This window comes from Cydia amplana, chromosome Z (genome assembly GCF_948474715.1).
Source record: "Cydia amplana chromosome Z, ilCydAmpl1.1, whole genome shotgun sequence".
NCBI lineage: Eukaryota > Metazoa > Arthropoda > Insecta > Lepidoptera > Tortricidae > Cydia > Cydia amplana.
This window is the reverse complement of record NC_086096.1, coordinates 24,131,790-24,151,435: the sequence shown is the minus strand read 5'-3', so window position 1 is coordinate 24,151,435 and position 19,646 is coordinate 24,131,790. Positions and strand designations below refer to the sequence as shown.

Genomic DNA, 19,646 nt, shown 5'->3' with positions numbered 1-19,646 from the left:
CTCACGTGTATTTTTCTACAGTGAACGAAACTAAGAAAAAATACCTACCACATCATGAGTAGATACTTTTTCTCGGATTCGTTAAACATAAATCTCACTCCGTACTTCAAAATAGCTCGCTATTATCTTATTTCACGAAATTTTGGAGCGCGTAACTTAAAATTAGGTCGAATGTAAAAATTCAAAAAAATACACGTGAGGTTATGGGGGGGAGGGGGGGTTAACCAAAAACCTCAGCAAATATCACCAAGGGGGAGGGAAGGGTCAAATAGTAGCCGAAAACACCTCGCGTGATTTGTGCACAACCCCCTACCACCATTACCAGATAACTGTAATTTGATATAGATACCAGGGATGTTGCGAACATTCGCATCCGCATCCGCAACCGCGGAACTTCCGCATTATTTTCAACATCCGCATCTGCATCCGCATCCGCATAAAATCGATGCGGAGCTTATGCGGATGCGGATGTCGAACAAGTCGGTACAGGAACGTCTTAGCGGCGGCGTAAGTGCTAGGTAATTTCGTCATTACCTATAACGAAATCGTCTAGATCCAGAAAAGTCGGCCAAGTTACTGTTTATTAAATATAACGCAGCTATATTCTTGCTCAAATACTAAACGTTTCGTTTTTTTTTTAAATAAATAAATACTAAAAATGTAATATTTGACGTTTTCTAAGTACCTAATCTTGACATCCGCATCCGCATCCGCATCCGCATCCGCATCCGCATCCGCGGATGTGAGCCTTTTTAATATCCGCATCCGCATCCGCATCCGCATCCGCGGATGTCCATAAATCTGCATCCGCAACATCCCTGATAGATACCTACAAATTTCCGATGAAGCGATAAAATAAAATCTAGAAAATAGAGCTTTTTTTTATTGGTACTTACCTATCTTACCTAGTACAGGTAAAGTGAAATTATTATTTTGCCTCAACCCGATGGGGTGTCTGTAGTAAGTAGGAGTGTCATTAGTTGGATAGATCGTTCAATAATGTTACGGTTGTCTGAACAACTTTTTTCGGGGTCTGTTGGTCGGCCACTGCAATGTAGAATGTAGCTAGTCAAGGGATCAAGTGTCTCCATCTCCACTGCACTCTATATTGGCGGATTAGTTATTTTTGGATGTGTAAATAAATATTATGGCGGTAGGAAGTATAATTTATATAGTAGCTTATGTATGTATGTACTTAAAATAAACTACTTATTACCTACGAGTAATAAGTGATTTGTAAACTACATTTTATGTTCTCAAAATATAGGTAGCCTATGCGATTGACCCGCCTAAGTACAAAAAGATATAGGTAACTAGCGTCAGTCAATGTTTAATTCCGGGGTCGGCCAACAAAATAAACATAGGAACACTCGATCAACTAAAATCTCGAGTTTTTTGACCTTTAAAAAGCCACGAATATTGATTTGGCCTGTAACCGTTGTACATGTATTTTTTTTTTGTGAAACTACAAAAACCGCAAAATTGTATCATGACAGAGCCGCATGCGGTTTACGAGTCGCGATTAGCTGCCCGCTGGTATAGTTAGTAGGTAACAGAGGGTCTACCGCGAACACCGAAGTTTACAAACTGCGGGCATCTTTAGTATATTAGCCCTCTGATAAGTATAAATAAGTAGGTAGTCATGGAATATTTTGCGTCATTGTGGTGGGTCGTGGACAAAAAGGAAGACATTTCATAAAATAACCATGTAGAAATGTAGGTAATATACTGATAATACACTGTGTCGTAAAAAGGCAATAATGCATAAAAACCGTAAGTGATATTGAAGAGTAATAACTAAAAACCGGTAAACGCATTAAAAACCGTAAGTGAACTGAAAATGTAAACAAAACTTTGTCTTAAACTTTCCTTGGATACTAGAAGGTTCCAAATAAAATAAAAAGATCCTTCTGGAAGTCAGGAGGTTCAAGGATAGTTGTGGGCGCATGGAGCACATCCCCAGAGGAGCGAGGACCGGCGCGGCGCGCTTGTGGCGCAACGCAGGCTCGGCGCCCGCGCCGCTCCCTCGCTACAAATAACAGAAATTTCGGCGCCGCCGCACATTTACCAACAGACACCCAATCGATGCAAACTTCGCAAATAAACTCTGCATCAAAATAGATCACAATCGTGCGAAAATGAAGGTGTTTCTGGCTTTAACGTTCTGTCTGGCTATGACACAAGGGAGAGTTACGCGTAAGTTACAACATCATTTGCATATTCAAATATAGTGTGAGGATTATGTACGAGAATTATTGTGTTTCGGTATATTTACATATAAACACTATATGAATTAAGTAGATTAGTACAGACGCCCCTGCAAGGTGTAGGTACGATTCACCTAAAACCTAAAATAACAATTGCTCATTGCTTAGGTTAGGTTAGGTTAGTGTGCCTTTGTTGATAATACTCGTAGATTAGTTATTGTTTTGATTATGTGACTATGTTATGTTTCCTGATGACATGAGATTGGCGGGAGTGGTTGTGCCAAGTACGGCTGAATGACTGAGGAAATGCAACGGGCCCAAGGTGTTTCCTTCCGCTCGCCGCTCTCCGCATCTGTCCGCTGTCCGAGTGTCCGCTACTCGGCACCGGATTACCATGAAACGCTTATTTCTGTTAAATAATCCTTACGATCCTTTCATTACCTGCATACTTACTGCATAATAATGTAAATGATGCTTTTACAGCGATGCACATTTCTTAATATGATTATTCATATCGTATGTAGGTACTGCAAAGCCGGTTTACCACTATATTTTTATAATAACTACTTACATAGGTACTTACTCACGTCTAAAGAAATACCTACACATATAGATAGATGTAAAATTGAATATTTAAAAAGTAGCAGCTTTTAAGCCGCATATCTCAAAAAAGTATAGGTTTGTACTGTTGTGTGTGTGTGTGTGTTGTAAGTTGTTAAAAACCCGAAGGTAGGTTCGTCCACCGAAAGCCGTCAACGACATTCTCTCCGCTCTTTGTGTTTCATAAGTTATATGTCCATACCGTCCGCATGGCCTACATCCATGGTATATACTACATAAATATATATTACTATTTATTCGCAGCCGACTACTTTCCGCAATGCAAGAAGAGTGACCCAGAAATAAACAAGTGCATCATGCAGGCCATCGAGGTGATGCGGCCGCGCCTGCGCGAGGGCATTCCTGAGGTGGGTCACGGGTGTTTAAGGCAAACGTCCTAGTGTTGACATCCTAATTCGCATGTTGACGGCATGTTTGTCATCTAAGGTGGCTAATTAATAGAGCAATGTCTCCCTCTGGGAACTTTACGTCATAATATGTACTTACCTAACTAAATTGCCTATCCAATCCAGGGGACCGATTTTTGAACTTCGATCGCTCGATTTCGTCACTCGAAAATCGGTGGAAAACAGCGAAATGCTGATTTTTGAAATATGAGTGATAGAAATTGGGAACCTAGTGGTATTTACCACTTGTTTTCAATTCTATTAGTAGAATTTACATGCCTAGTAGTGGAGATATTACTGAACGAAATACACGAAATCGAGCGGTCGAATTTCAAAAATCGGCCCCCTTTTCCTTTATGATAAATGGTAGTTTGATTTTTGGGTGTCATTTATTAATTCTTGGTATTGGGCACAAAAAAGGAGCCTTTTTTTAATTCAAAAGTACGACAGCGAAATAAGTTACATGCATGAATTTTCCTTTTGTTAGTGAATCGCTCCAACAGCCTGACCAAATTCTTATAACCCTTGTGTACATACGGCAGGTGCACATCCCAGCGATAGAGCCGTTCGCGGTGCCCACACTGAAGCTGGACCGCACGCAGCCCAACCTGCGGCTAAAGGCTGTCGTCAAGAACATCCGCGCCGTCGGCGGCTCCAACTTCGTCGTTGAGAAGCTTAAGTAAGTAACGGCCTGGCCTTAGAATAATAATGCTTATAAGTGACATTTATGTATTCAGCAGTAGATTTTAAAACCTTTGATACTTAACCCTAATTTCCATCAAATTAAAGGTGTCCACGAAAGTAAAGTGCGGAACCCACACTCATATAATATTAATGAGATCTCAAAGTTTTCTAATCTCTATAATTCCAGTTTGCCAATTAATTAAATCCCATGTGTCGCTTGTTTATTGCTATGCATTAAGACTGAACGTGTCAACCAACGATACAGTATCGGATCACCCTATTTTCATTATTACTGGTTGTAATGGTTTCAAATCGTGAGTGACATTGGTTACAATAGTTCTAAAATTATTTTAGAAGGATTGCAATAGAATCCCATTGAATGGAAAGTTTCCTAGCAGGTAATCTATGGGATTACGGCTGCGATTGTTATATATTTAAGTACTTTAACCAGTATGTCAAATGTAGTAGGTATATTTATAAGTTTGTGTGGTGTATTTGCAGGTTGAACCTGAACAACAAGTACGCGGCGGAGGTGCGGCTGTCGCTGCCGCGTCTGGCCGTGACGGCGGACTACGACGTGCGCGGCTCGCGCCTGCTCGTGCTCGAGATCGACGGCAAGGGCAAGCTGCGCGGCAACTTCAGTGAGCCTAGCTTTCTTGTCCAGTACACACTTAAGCCCGACATCAAACACTTTCCGCAGGGACTTTTGTTTTTATAAGGACCCGGTGGCCAATACACGACTAAATTTAAATTGTTTAAAAAAGCTAAGTACATAATTCTCACCACTTCGGGTATATGCGAAACCGAGTTCTGTCGTGTCTATTGTTTGCTCTTCATCCTTCGTACATTAAGATTAGTGCTTAGTTAGAGCAACATCGGTCTTACAATTAGTAAAGATAAATGTTGTAAGTAAAGATGTTAGAGGTTGTCCAAGTCAAGATCCTTGTATTCTTGTACGAGGCACACTAGGTTAAAAGCCTAAATACATAAACCGTAAAAATCTCATATACAATCCACGCTATTTTCTATATTTACATATTATTGTGCCCACATGCGCTTATTGCAATGCTCGCAATATGTTACATTATACTCGTAGCCGCAGGCAACGTACTTACTTGCATTACGTCAAAAGTAATTCGTGAAGTGTGACAATCGTGTTTCAGAAATATTACGGCTAAATGGCAAATTAATTATTCACAATCATGTTAGGAAACCCACGCCAATTGAATCTATACATGTTCCTATTTGTTGTTCATATTCCGACTGATCGAGATCGGAATATGAAGTGTTCCGTAATGAGGATAACAAGTGTTAGACAAAGGGCCACTATAGTGAATCAGAATAATGTGTCATTCTAAACATAAATATATGCTTCATTAAAACACGACTTGGGTTAACAAGTAAGAATTTAAATCAGTGTGCACGCGTTAAGCACAGTATAATATTTATTAAGAGAACAAGTAAGTTAAGCAACAAACAAGGGGTTATATAAGTAATTTATTTTTTTCATTAGGTACGTATTATGTTAATTATTATTATAATTTTCGAGAATCTCGGAAACGGCTCTACGGCTCTAACGATTTCGATGAAGTTTGCTATATGGGAGTTTTCGGGGACAAACAATCGATCTAGCTAATACTCTTACTTATCTCTGTTTGAGTTTTTATACGTTTTCCGAGCAAAGCTCGGTCTCCCAGATATTATTATTATACACAATAGGTTCGTACAATAGATATAAAATTTATTTATAATTAGGAATGGAATTGTTACTTATCGCTACATACATATGTTCTGGATCCAATTGAAAACATTTCTCATGAAAATAGAGCTACAAATGACTTATTCCTGAAATATGCCAGAAGCATTGTAGATAATTAGGACCTACTTCAGTGCGCTTGTTTTTCACAGCTGGAATATCAGTGATCGCCAAGGGTGCGGCTAAGGTGGTGGAGAAGGAAGGCGTCCGCTACCTGCAGGCCGACAAGATCGTCACCCGCGTGAAGGTTGGCCACGGGCAGGTGGCCTTCGACGACACGGAGCGCCCTCTGGCAGGTAATGGGCTTCTAACAACATCCCCTGAGAGCAGCTAGCCCAGCGGCAAAGTGTTCTGCTTACGTTACGTGGGCTTGATTCTCGGCTCTAGTATCTTGGACGTCATATACATATGTTGACGTGAAATATAATTAGAACTATTTATCAGTTGCTTATTGGTGAAGGAAACAAAACTTAAGGACACGGACTAATTTATTGTAATTTTAAATTGAAATAACCAACCTAAGGCTTTAATTTAGTTTCGTAAAATAAAGTGGAACAACAATGCAATCCATGGCAAGCTGTAGAACAAGAATGAGAAACATCCCTTGTCAAAAATACAAGGACATGCCTATATTGCGGTGTAAAATATTACGGTGGCATCAATATGTTTCTAATACAATCTGCAACCTTGGACAAGTATTTATATACCTAGTTAACTATTTCTAGTACATTACATATATCGATCAAGAACGTGCGTGCAGTAATCGGAAAACTATACGGTAACCCCGTTGAGAAAACAAGCGTAACACTTAATCAATGTTGTAATGGAAACTAGTTAGTACTGTTGTAGGTCCATGATTCGCATTATGTTAATAATTTCGGTGGCTGAAACGTCGGAAAAGAGGTAAAATAATGAAATCGCGTTAGACCCGTTAACGACATTAATTACGTATTATATTATAGTTATGTACTTATTACTTACTTAATTCGGATCTATTGAAGACATAAATATTATAAATAAAATCCATTTATTTATATCAAATTACATTTCTCAGTTGAAACATTGAACTGACCTAGGGGGCTATTCATAAATTACGTCATCATTTTAAATGGGGGGGGGGGGGTATGGACATCGGATGATGGTAGCATGACGTTTTGGGGTGGGGAGGGGGTCAAAGTTCGTCAAAAATCGATGACGTAATTAATGATTATGAACAGCCCCTAGGTAGAGTCTGTGCGGAAAGAGAAGCGACCTGAATATATGGGGTTCAATACATTTCACGATTCTTCTCTTTCCGATTAGACTACTGCTACTACTCGACGATTGGTCTTCACTAAGAAGAAAATAGCTTCTTACTCTTTTATAAAAAAAAACGATTAGACAGTTAATCATTTTTTCTACTCCCGTACTTTTATTTGTCATTTAATGGGTCGTGCACACACCTTTAAACCCCTGTCTTATAGTTGTCAAGACAAGTCTTTAGTCTATTCCCCAAAAAAGTATTTGTGCATACACGCAGTACTATCGTAAAAGTGCCCTTCGAAGTATCCTTCGTGTAATCACCACTTAAAAAATATTGTATGAAATACATTGTTGCCAACCTAATTTTAACTGTCATCTCTGACAGATGAGTGAACCATAGGCATGTTTTTTTAATTTTATCCATTCTTTTCCCGCCCCCGCAGCCGCTACTCTGGCTACATCTGGGCTACTTCTTGAATGAAAAATATTTGTTAAAATTACAAGTTTATTTCAAAGTAAGTGCTTGGTCGTAGAAAAAGTATTGTATGCAACGTTGTTTAACTAAGTCAAAAAATACTCGTGGCGTCTTTATTAACTCACGCCACGCGCCTTTTTTGACCTCTCTTAAATAACGGTTGCATAAAATACTATAAAATGAGAATGGTACTGTAGTTTTAGATAAATTGTGAATGTATTTAAAAAAAGTCCTAACGATTTTAAGAATTTAACAATAGGGAGATAATTTTCTGGAAGTAAATGTATTATGCGTTCCAAGGATTTAAAATAAAATTCTTTGGCAGCTTCTTCAGCGGCGAACTTCTTCAATGCCAGCCCAGGCGTGGTGCTGGACATCCTCAGCCCGCTGGTGGACGAGACGGCGGCGGCGGTCCTGAAGGTGTTCCTCAACAAGGTGCTGGCCAAGATCCCCCTGCACGAGTTCCTGCTTGAGGACGACCATGCGCCGCCCTCTTAGTTCAGTTCCTTCTAAAATTAAACCAATCTTAAAATGAACGCGCCGACACCGCGGTTTGCAATTCTGATCTAAATTGCATAGAAGAAGCTTCTTAGTACTTTAATCCAAATTGCAAGACCTTCCCTCCACTGGTCGACGAAATATAAGCGTGAACAAATTGGAGGAGTGGTATCCAGTTTTAGGATTGATTTAACCATTACCTACCAACATTTACAAATTACCACATAAGTTATTTGTAGAAATATTTTTAGTTATAAAATTTTCTTTGTCCTCTTCTTAAGGACACCAAAGAGTTCTTGTGTACCTGCTATTGTAGGATAAGATTAGAAATTACATAATAAATGTTCTAATGTGACTGTTTTTTTTATCCTTGTGTTATATACTATGTGGTGAGCAACAACTAACTCCTCTCTTCACCTGTGGGAACTGATTGTAAGAAATATTTCATGTGTACGTAAGAGCAAACAAAGGCTTGATAGTTTGTGAGTATCACCTCCTCCTTCTCCTCACATTTAAATTGATATGAACACACGCTATCTAAGAATAACTTGATTCAAGATTAATTAACCTAACCATTTATCATAAAAGTAGGTACCTATATGAATTATATAAAACTATTATTTTAAAACTAGCGGCTGTGTGAGTTGTAGATTTCGCGAACCCAGTGTGGCTGCGCCATATTTAAAAATTCAATTTTTTTTTTTTTACTTTAATATCTATCAAAGTAGGTTCAAAATTCTCTATTTAAAAAAATAGTATTAGCATGTTTACACTCTTAGCCAACGATAATTAACTAATTATCGAACCAGCTCATCAAATTTCATGAGAATGGGTTGAGAAATGTAGAGGAAAACATCCGGACATACAAAATCATTTTGTCCAAGCTGAAACGGAGACTGCGCCCCTACTCAGTCTGTCAATGTTTACTTATTCAGACACTTTCATGTACCTACTATATAAGTATATAAATATTTATTGATACATCATAGATTTATGATTTATTCATTTGTGTTTTGTACAATAAAGAGTTTATACGTACCTACAGACATACATTTATGAAAAGTAACAGTGATCATCCTTTGGGTACAATAATCTTCTCACCTACTTAAATTAAACAAATAGATAAATACAATATTTAGGTATATACCACTAAGTATATCTAATTGTGATCTTGACTGTGAATTGAGGTCAATGTTGTGCCTTGCATAGTTTTCATTAGGTACAATTTACTCGTACAATTCATGATTACATTACAATGCGATTATAACGCTATAGGTAATTAAAAATACTGCAGATAAATTGGGACCGTAATTTTAATGTTTGGCCTTTTGATGGTAGCCCTGTCTGTTCAGCTGATGGTCCTGGGACTCCTGGGTCAGATGGAATGTATGATACCTACCTACGATCATCTTCAAACTGAACAACCCTCGGGGCCAAGTTGAATCGGCTTCACGAAGCTTAAGATTCTTCGTGTACCTAGCCAGGGAAGAAGTCGCATGAAAGAGCCACTTGCATTATTTTGGTAGTTTGGAACTAATTTTGTACGATTATTTATTATTTTAAGTGAAATTTTCCGTCACTCTACAAAGATTTGCCTCATACCAAATACGCTCTGAAACTACAGAAATAATGCAAGTGGCTCTTTCAAAACCTAGACGCTACTTAAACTTAAAAACATTATATACAAAGAATATTACAGTCGTCAAATTCCGATTGTATGCATGCAATTTATTTATTGATTTCAATCAAGTTGCCTTAGACCTTAATCGCGAGGTTGAATCCTTTCCACATATGGCATATCGCACTGTACCTAAACTAGTTTTCTTCTTTTATAAATACGGAATCCTTCAATAAATGTCTTAGATCAGGTTTGATATCACATAGGACACTACGTATTCAATGAAAGATGGGGTTAATATTGATGAAGTTAATTTTAGTCACGGTGTGTGCTGTAAGTGTCAGCGGGAGGCGCTTGCCGACTGGCCGAAAGAACACCACGGAAACTGATGATCATCAAAACAACCCGTTATGTAAGTTAAAACAACAACATTACACATATTTTATACAGTATTTATTTAATTTAAAAGCTTGTCGTCAAAGAAAATTTGTACCTAGTAATTTTTATAATATAATAAGATAATAACCATCACTAAACTTTACCGTAAATATATTCCTTTAGCTTTCGATTTCGTAGCGTTAAATTATTTGGACTAATTTATTTTACACCTCTAAGTTACCTACTAATTTTCATATAGAATCTGATTTCCAGGAATCCACTTTTTCAGATTTTTAGTTGGCTAATATTTGAGTCACACAAAATATTAATTTATTAACCTCTTGAGTCCCCATTGTCAACGTGGTTATGACTTGTCAGTATTTAGTATGAAATCGCCTGCGTGGATAGTACGTTCGTGGGTCTTAAAGGTAATTAACTTTTCTGCCGACGCGAGATTCCAGGGACTCCAGGGATTAATTATACCAAAATACAAAGTATGTTCTATTTTGTTAGCGGAGTGTCACTACAGCGACCCGGCGGTGAGCAAGTGCATCGAGCGCGTGGCGACGGCGGCGCGCAGCGTGCTAGCTCGCGGCGCGCCCGCGCTGGGCGTGCAGCCGCTCGAGCCGCTGCGCGTGCCCAGCATCCGCCTGCGCCAGCACAACGTGCCCGCGCGCAGCTTCAAGTACGACGCCTGGCTCGCCGACGTCACGCTCCACGGACTCACAGACTACTCCTTCAACCGATTAGAGTAAGTGCCCTGAAAACGATAACTCTTAACGCTGCCAATATAGTTAATTAGCATCCTCAATCTACTCGTAACTCCTATCAGTACCTAACAGGTGACAAAAAGGCTGTCTACCCCTAGGATGTTTACTTAGTAGGAACCTACATATGTTTTTGACAGAAATGAAGGTCAAGCTAAAGCAAAGCAAAAATTATCACATGTGTTCCTAGCTAATTTATTTTCGAGAAATGTAGGCAATAATATATCGCCAAATGATATTAACTGTTTTGAATTGCGAATCCAAACTGCCTTTGCGAAATTTAATATATTATATTTGCTGTAATTTGGCATCACATTTATTATTTCATAAGTTATTAAGTATTAGGTACCTAGCAGGTAGGCAAAATCCGGCATGTCGTCATCATGCATTCACAATATCGCCAAAATATTAAGGTCGAGGTCGATGTTGACATGCCGGAGCCCGGAGTCCGCAGTGCAGTTATTATTTATGCTTCCCTTTCGCAGTGTTTACCCGGAAGAGCTGAAGGTCACCACGAACATCAGCCTGCCGCTGCTGGCCATGTTCAGCGAGTATGTGATACTGGGGGAATTCCAAATGCTACCCGTTGAATCTACTGGGAAGATGTCTGTAAATTTCAGTGAGTATTCCGAATCAGACGAATACCTACTTACAATTACATTTGTAATCTCTGTAAGTAAAATGTTCGTATAAGACCGGAAGCTTTCCTCTGTCATAGGCATAGTCGTAAGTACTAACAAAAAATGATCCCTGATGGTCCTTAAATAAATGAATTTATTTATTTATTTATCTGTCAGTAGGCTACTTATTCAGTTAGTATTATGGGATGCTGCTGGATTGTAGGTCAGCGGCAATCCAAATAAGTTTTTAAACGGTGACTTCAAAATAATCAGTAAAGTAGGTAGACATATTTTACAGAGTCAGCGATGTAGGCGGTATCGGAGTCGGCAGTGTGAGTAGGTACTTACCCAAACATAAAGAGTTGCAGGTGATCTGTTGATTTGATTCAGGAAATGACTCTCTTTTAACGGCTAATATTGTAAATGAAAAGTATTAAACGCTGACCCGATTAAGATGAAAGTTGGTTTGGAGATGGTTTGAGTCCCGGGATTGGTTAGTTTTTTTATCATGGCAATCATGAATCTACTATATTATAATGAGAGGAAAATGAGAACTACGTTTGTATGGAGAAGCAGCCGTCCCCTTTCCTCTTAAGTACATATTAAACGAGAAGCAAAATGAGCTGATATTGACAAATAAGTATTAACTTTTCCTCCTTTTGGTGAGCAGCTCAGTGTACGGCGTCGATCGAGGCGGTGGGCGCGCGCGCGCACACGCGGCTGGTGGTGCGCGACGCCGCCGTGCGCCTGCGCTGCGCGGGCCCGCTGCGCGCGGACCTCATGGACGCGCACTCCTCCACCGGCGAGATGGGTAACAAACACTTCACTGTGCACTGTGTACTGTAGTATAGTAAACGTCGTATCTACACAACCTGTAGGTTGTTCTCTGGCGAAGCAATTATTTTGGTACATCGGAGAAATTAGGTATAAGAATCAAATGGTTTTGTTTCTACATTTAGGCAGGGCAAAAATGACAATTCCTATCAGAAATGAAACAAAAGGTCTGCATATTATAAATATATTTACCACCCATGTCGAATCAATAAGTAAGTACTTACCTATATACATTTCCATTTTGTATACGATATATATAAGATAAGTAGATGACAATGGTTCTACATAAGTAATGCACACTAAATGTTACGCAACGTTACTACCCGGAAGGCAAATAATGTTTACAGCTAACTTCCATGAAACAAGAAAATATCGATTATACCTACCCAAGACTACAATCAAAACTAATTTGACGCGCTCTGCAACTCTCCATTATGCAACCTCAACCTACAATTTCGAAACAGTTATACCAAGTACTTATTTAGAGGAAATTTACATTGATGCGCACGTATCATGTTGTTGTTTTCAGAAATGATAACGGAGCACATAGCGCGCATGCACGCCGGCGACATCGCCGGCGAGGTCCAGCCCGCGCTGGAGACGGCGCTGGCCATGGTGCTGGAGGACGTGGCCAACAAGTTCCTCAAGCATCTCCCTGCAGACTCCGTCTTCCCCAACTAGCACTATTCATGTACACTGGTATTGCCTCATTGACACCGCACCGTGCTAAAGCTTTCAGCATTATTAGTAAATAATTTTTATAAGCTCTGTGGCCGTGCGCAATGTATTACGCCGGACAGGATAGCGACCTAGGCCTAGAGTGAACCGGGGCGACGCGACGTGCGCCGTGGCTGGCTGTACATGTATGAACCTATTGTAGGTATGTATGTACCTAGGTACATACCTGCCTATCTATGTGTGTGTAATGAAAAAATATTTTATTTTACAAAACAATTTTAAGGCTAAATAGATAAAGTCAAAGTTACGACTCTATTCATGTTGACCGGATAATACACACTACGATAAAAAGGTACCTAGTGCATTTTTTACTATTCTAGAGGTTTTTGCTGAGACATTTGGATGACTTTGAGTTGTCCTTCTAGAGTAGGAAAAATATCAATCATACAGATATGCCAATCCTTTAACTTTCGTATAGGTACACCTAGTAGGTACATATCGAATTAGTGAAAGAGGTGTTTGAACATTCGATATTTTAAACAATAAGTATTTTGAGGCTTCTCTATAAGGGTTTAACATTACATATTTATTACTTGTAGTATGTAGGTGCCTATTTATTCATACACAATGTGTACTATACAGACCTCTTCTTCCTCGCGTAATCCCGGCATTTGCCACATTTGCTCATGGGAGCCTGGGGTCCGCTTTACTATACAGACCTATAATTTTATAAAGTCAACTTTTTTTTGTATGTTGACCTATGAATTTAGGATTTGAATAAAGTGTACTGCGATAATGATACGATAACAGTGTATTATTTTTAATTGTAAGCTCATGCATTAGCCAAGAAAAGGTCATTAGTTTAATTATAAGCTAAATCTGCCCCGACTTTTTGGTGACAAAATATTTGAGTGCCAGAATAACTGTCACATTTTCCAACCTTGGCCGGATTTTTCACATTTTTATAACGTTTGCAATTTTTTGTGTGCTAAGAAACCCTTCGAGTACTTTTTCGCGACATTATTCCGAATCCAATCACACATGTTTTTATCTCTATTCTTCACCATTTTAAACTTGTCGACTAGACTAAGAGTGCGTGTTCAGGTAATTTTGTGAGCACCTAGGACGCCTCGATATATCTGATGGTGACTATACCTACCTACACAAGTTCTTGAATAGTTTAAAATTGTCAATGGGACAAGGTTGTATTACAAACATTGCAATTCAAAAGAGTCAGAAAAGCATTGTCATTGTATCTGTTGGGTTCAACTGGCAGGATCAAACTTTAACAGGGTTCAGTAGCCTGACGCATCATGCAAGAGTGAATCAAAATGAGATGTTTTTAGCGCAGCCAATACGACGTAACGTAACGGGGGGTGACGTAACCGTGCCGGTGCCGGCGCGGTCGCGTCACACTTCTGCAACACAGTGTAAACAAATAGAGCGAATGTTGCATGGACACGGGCCCTCTGACGCCACAGCCATACCGAAGACCAAATTTACATCGCTCCCTTAAACATCCAACTACGATAACCTAATTCACCTTATTCACTCCACCACCTATTATCAACTCCAATGGGGGTCCATCATTTAGCGTCATGGTCAGTAATGATGGAAAACAGATAGGTGGGTAAAGCTCGTAACCATAGTTAAAGCCACGATCGTGTTTAGGAAGGAGACATTCGGATGACAACTGCATCTGCAGCTGTATTTAGGTACTGTTGCGGCATTGCTGCGGTGGTGCCGGTGGCGCAGATACCGCCGATGCACCTATCTGTCAATTTCCTTGAATGAGATCGCGACAGTATTGCGACGGAGAACGTTACTCATTTTATCAAGGAAATTGACAAATAAAGTGGCGGCATTGATACTACTAAAGCTACATATTAATAATATCTAGCTGTGTCCGTAGCTAGCCTATCAATTGGGATCTTTCTAATAAGCACAAACTCGTTAATTTGACGATGAGTAGAGTATATGAGTCATCAGATCAGTTCCACGTTAATGCATCACATCACAGTTTTAAGTATACTTAACAAAATTTCTGCGAAATCAAATACCAGAGAAGTAGCTAATTCCAATTGAAGTGGCGACATTTCAATCACATTCCATAGATATTATACGATAGAAACACGTGGGTATATATATATATATATATATATAAATGCTATATGGGTTTCCTAGTCTTATTCATTTTGTCAGTCAATGAACCACGTTTTGTTTATTATTAATTATTAATAAAATAATAAATAAATAAATATTATAGGACATTCTTACACAGATTGACTAGGTCCCACAGTAAGCTCAAGAAGGCTTGTGTTGTTGGCACTCAGACAACGATATATATAATATCCAAATACATAGAAAACAACCAAGACTCAGGAACAAATATCTGTGCTCAACACACAAATAAATGCCCTTATGCCCTGGGATTCGAACCCAGGACCGCGGCTTCACAGGCAGGGTCACTACCCAGTGGGTAGTGACCCTGCCTGTCTAGTACCCACTAGGCCAGACCAGTCGTGCACATGAGACACTTGATTTTAGTTAAAAAAAATAAGCAATATATTATATGTATCGGACAAGTTAAACAATGTACATGTAGGTACAAAATGCTTGGTTTACTTTGTACAAACATGAAACGTTTATAATTTTTGTGTTGGGCACATATTAGAGCGGTATTAGGTAGGTGTACAGTAGGTACACTAAGCACTAGGTAATTAAGTACCTAAACATGCAAGTGTGCTCCAATATTTAATATATGTGTAACCTGGTCAAAACAATGGCGTAATATCAATTATAATTTAAAGAAGTTAATCTCTTTTATTACAGAAAATAAAACGTGATGAGTTTATCATTTCATAAGATCTAATGATAGTGTTTCCATAACTATTACTAAATTGCAACTTATTTTAAGATAAATATCATGATTTATCATCACGTTTCCTTTATTATTTATTAGCTTGAGCGAAGAAGTCCTTCCATTAAAGAAAGTATTTTATTAAAATGTGGAAAATAATATGGCTCTTTAGTGGAGTCAGTACAGTATTTGCAGCAATAGACAAAGGCTTCGTGAACTGTAATGTACAATTTAATTAGTTATACAATTGATTAGCGTGAAGTTTTACCGTCGACATGACGAGTAATGCATGTGTGTGTGTGTGTTCCAGTCGGCGGGTTCGTGTGCCCGCGCGAGGAAAAGGCGCTCGGCCGCTGTCTGCGTGATGCTCTCAACGCCTACATCCCCAAATTAGCTACAGGTAATAATACTAGTACCTACCTAGGTACTTCGATTTAAATCACCTAAGTTTTAATCCTGTAATATCATAGCAATCCCCCAAAACGAGAACTACCTACCTAAAATTATGAAACACCTCACCTCACACCTGGGCACCTCGTTCGCGACGAGCCTCGCCCCCCACATGTTCCCTGCCTTATGCCTACAAGGTGTAACAAAAATTGGCGCAGGAGTGCCGGAGTACGGCGTGCCGGCGTGCGAGCCGCTGGTGGTGGGCGCGCTGTCGGTGCAACAGGCGGCGGGCCCGCTCGCCGTCACCTCCTCCTACACTGATGTCACCGTGCGAGGCCCGTCCACTATGCGCGTCAAGGACGTCCAGTATGTAACACTTCTCTAACTAAGACTGTTGCCTTACATAACTTGTCTTGCATTAAGTCATCTTGCTGCGAATTTGCTTGCATATATTATGTATGCATTACCCACAACTTATTGATATACATTATACAGGGTGGCCAAATAAGAGGTATACACTTTATTTTTGAAATTTTATTCTATAAAACATAAAAAATATTAAGTATTCCTTGTTTAATATAATATGTAGGGTCAGCAATTACACATGGAAAATAATGTCAGACAAATGTCCACCTCTAGCAGCATGGTAGATGCGAACCCTTTTCATCGCGTTTTTCATACATTTCTGGCGTTATCTCAGCGACAGTGTTTCGAATATTTTGTTTTAATTGCTGAAGGTTCGTTGGCCTATTAGCATAGACACGTCCCTTTAGATAGCCCCACAGAAAAAAAGTCAGGAGCTGTTAAATCAGGCGATCTTGGGGGCCAGTCAATGTCACCGTTTCTCGAAATTAATCGACCGGGAAACATTATTTTTAATGTTTCTATTGTTTTTAATGATTAAAACACGTTGTTCCGTCGTAAAACGCTCCATAATAAATTTGCCGTATCTACACAAACTAATTTTCATGCAATAACTGTCATATTTACCGCCAAAATAAAATGGCGGCAAAAAAAAGTTGTATACTTCTTATTTGGCCACACTGTATTTCCGAAAGAAAACTGCCATTGTCTGGCGCAAGAATAACTTGCTCAAGTGTAGCAATTATAATAATAGTAGCTTAGTGACAAAGCGCTAATTCTAATAGTATTGATTGATTAATAACACATGATGTCTTTAAAAAAATTGATACTAAATTATTATACATATGTATATAATTTTATTGCGGGAGTAGCATAACAGACGGTCATGTATTTCTCCACGCAAACCTAGCTAGTTCTCCCTGAGTACCTATTGACATTATGCAAACTATTTTCATAACGTTATTTTGTTTTCACCATAGGTATACATAAATGCCCTTTCGGTCTTTTTTACCCAAAAATGTTTTTGTTAAACTTATGTAACTGTCTTAAAATATCTAATACCGAGTCGGAACTTCCCGACCCTCATCGTAAATTCAATTTAATAGATATTTTAAGATAATGAAAATTAATGGGATGTTTAATGGTTGGATTTTGAAACGGGAAATTGGGGCCTCCGTAAAGCTAACAATTGTTAATGTTTTGGCTTCACTTATAATGTACTTATGTACAGGTAATTCTCCAGTTAAGTCTCTATAGGAGTACCTACATTACCCGTACCGTAACAAATTACCCGAATACAGCACAAATGCGGAATGCGCATGCAGCGCGTGCGCATCGTGTGAGCAGTGCATTCGGGCAATCTACAGGATTGGTAACCGTAGCCCAATTATAGGTAGGTATAAGAACATAATATAGTTACTCGAACTCGCTGATTGGTGTAAGATACCAAAGTTACTTAAGCGATATTATTACCCCATTATTACCCCCATAAGAAACTTACACTTGTTTGATAAAAGACCTGTTATGTTTTCATTTTAGAGTAGACTCTAAACAACATAAAATAGTGTCAGAGTTGTACATCCCCGAGCTGAGGGTGAAGGGCAACTACAAGCTGTCGGGGCAGCTGCTGATGCTGCCTATCGAAGGAGAGGGACAATTCTCCGGAAAGTACGGTAAGCACTGTTCGATACCGTTTTGTTGTAAAAAAAGGCACTTTGTGTGAAAATCCCGACCAGTCTCTTAATAAAAAACACTTTACATACAACAAATGTATCAAACATGTTATCAGCTGCATGACTAAATATTCAACTGCGATGATAATTGTTAGTCGGGGTCGGTGAGGATTCTAGGTAAACAATTTCTAGGCGGAAAAAATGTATATCGAACTTCAGTTCAAATATTATATTAAGTAAATGGACCTACTTATTTTTTGATCAGGATTAATATGTACTCGGTGGAGTGCGTCACGCTGTACACAGGCCGGAATTGTGGTTGTGGTGGGCTAGCGGGGCTCGTCTACCATTCCTCTGAATGCGAGAACTGTGCGAGTATATCGTGTTGGCTTGCAGCGGATATCGACGCAGTGGTGTCGATCGCGCTAGGCCGCGCGCCGCGGCGGCGGGCGCCGGACGCGCTCACCTGCGAGAGCCTGGCCGTCAAGTTCCACATCGGCCACGCGGAGCTGCAGCTTGACAACCTTTTTGGTGGAGATGGGGAGTTGGGTACGTTTCTACAATATCATATTAGGCTTTTCCTAAAGGTCAGGGGGATTAGGGATGACTGCTTCTACCTTAGTATATCTAATATACTACTCACCCGGTAGGGTTTTGGTAGGTACGTTCCTGATCTGATTATACTGATTATATCATCTATCATAAATTAATCAGTGTGCGTCTCTTAAAATCAGCAGTTTAGTTTAATTATTACTATGCTTTCTTGCATAATTTAGTTCATAATATGTTGACTTTATTTGGATTACTTATATGGCCATATCGGGTCCGAGTGAACATTTGAACACTTGAATTTCGTAGATAAAGAGTAGTAGTAGTATCTTCTCTTGTAGTGAGCCTTTGAGTGTGTCGCAGGTAACGCCATGAACAAGTTCTTGAACGAGAACTGGCAGAAGCTGGCCGAGGAGCTGCAGGCGCCGCTGGAGGAGGCGCTGCGCGACTTCCTCAAGCCGCTGGCCGACCACGCCTTCGGCATGCTCCGCGCGGACGACGTGCTGGCTCTCTGATACCCACAACACACACCCACCAACTGACTATATAAACTCGCTCATTAAAAGTCATTCCACTTTGATATACTCTTTAGACAAAACACTGCACAAAGTACCGTTAATTATTCTCAAATTATTTAACCTAAGTATAGTTGGGTCTTCAAGTGAACTGTTTACATTCCACCAGCCTAAGCCAAAATGGGCACAAGAGCCCGTACCATGAGTCACTGACAGTGTCAAAACGGACATATATTACGCTATCGAGAACGTATTTTACTTTCTATACATCTCGTTTGCACTAATATGCGAGTACGAGCGAGATGCATAGAAAGTAAATTACGTTCTCGATGGCGTTTATGTCAGTGCCAAACTGATGGTAGCTTTGCGTACTCAAAATTTTACTACTATTAAAATATTCCATAATGTATTTAACATTCTATTAAACTTAATTAACAAATACATTAAAGGTACCTGTTTATTTATTATCTAGGTTAAGAACATTATTTAAAAAAATAAATGGTTTAAACTTTTTTTTGTTTGTTTATTATTT

The 19,646-nt window shown here is 39.3% G+C and overlaps 2 protein-coding genes across 3 annotated transcripts; both read left to right on the top strand.

Annotated features, from left to right (window-relative positions):
* Positions 1-1,905: 1,905 nt before the first annotated feature.
* LOC134660645 (uncharacterized) lies at positions 1,906-19,114 on the top strand. Its single transcript, XM_063516420.1, has 16 exons — positions 1,906-2,196; positions 3,072-3,175; positions 3,757-3,893; positions 4,400-4,539; positions 5,807-5,950; positions 7,697-7,868; positions 10,395-10,616; positions 11,118-11,251; positions 11,923-12,063; positions 12,616-12,724; positions 15,755-15,843; positions 15,935-16,024; positions 16,233-16,380; positions 17,917-18,050; positions 18,447-18,599; positions 18,963-19,114. The coding sequence occupies exons 1-16, from the start codon at positions 2,139-2,141 to the stop codon at positions 19,112-19,114; spliced, it is 2,127 nt and encodes a 708-aa protein (XP_063372490.1). The 5' UTR covers positions 1,906-2,138.
* Positions 9,723-12,802, top strand: LOC134661300 (uncharacterized). Of its 2 annotated transcripts, none has more exons than XM_063517299.1 (5): positions 9,723-9,899; positions 10,379-10,616; positions 11,118-11,251; positions 11,923-12,063; positions 12,616-12,802. In XM_063517299.1, exons 1-5 carry the CDS (start codon positions 9,776-9,778, stop codon positions 12,765-12,767), a joined length of 789 nt encoding a protein of 262 aa, XP_063373369.1. In that variant the 5' UTR covers positions 9,723-9,775; the 3' UTR covers positions 12,768-12,802. The 2 variants fall into 2 exon arrangements, with proteins under 2 accessions (XP_063373369.1, XP_063373368.1); XM_063517298.1 differs by having other exon boundaries at positions 10,361-10,616.
* Positions 19,115-19,646: the final 532 nt, after the last annotated feature.

What these genes read in the sequence shown, in the direction of transcription:
- LOC134660645 (XM_063516420.1), top strand. Translation starts at nt 2,139, where the DNA reads ATGAAGGTGTTTCTGGCTTTAACGTTCTGTCTGGCTATGACACAAGGG. An exon ending in GACACAAGGGAGAGTTACGC is followed by an intron (nt 2,197 to 3,071) that starts GTAAGTTACAAC and finishes ATTTATTCGCAG; the next exon opens with CCGACTACTTTCCGCAATGC. An exon ending in AGACAAAGGCTTCGTGAACT is followed by an intron (nt 15,844 to 15,934) that starts GTAATGTACAAT and finishes TGTGTGTTCCAG; the next exon opens with TCGGCGGGTTCGTGTGCCCG.
- LOC134661300 (XM_063517298.1), top strand. Translation starts at nt 9,776, where the DNA reads ATGGGGTTAATATTGATGAAGTTAATTTTAGTCACGGTGTGTGCTGTA. An exon ending in TCATCAAAACAACCCGTTAT is followed by an intron (nt 9,900 to 10,360) that starts GTAAGTTAAAAC and finishes CAAAATACAAAG; the next exon opens with TATGTTCTATTTTGTTAGCG. An exon ending in CTCCTCCACCGGCGAGATGG is followed by an intron (nt 12,064 to 12,615) that starts GTAACAAACACT and finishes TGTTGTTTTCAG; the next exon opens with AAATGATAACGGAGCACATA.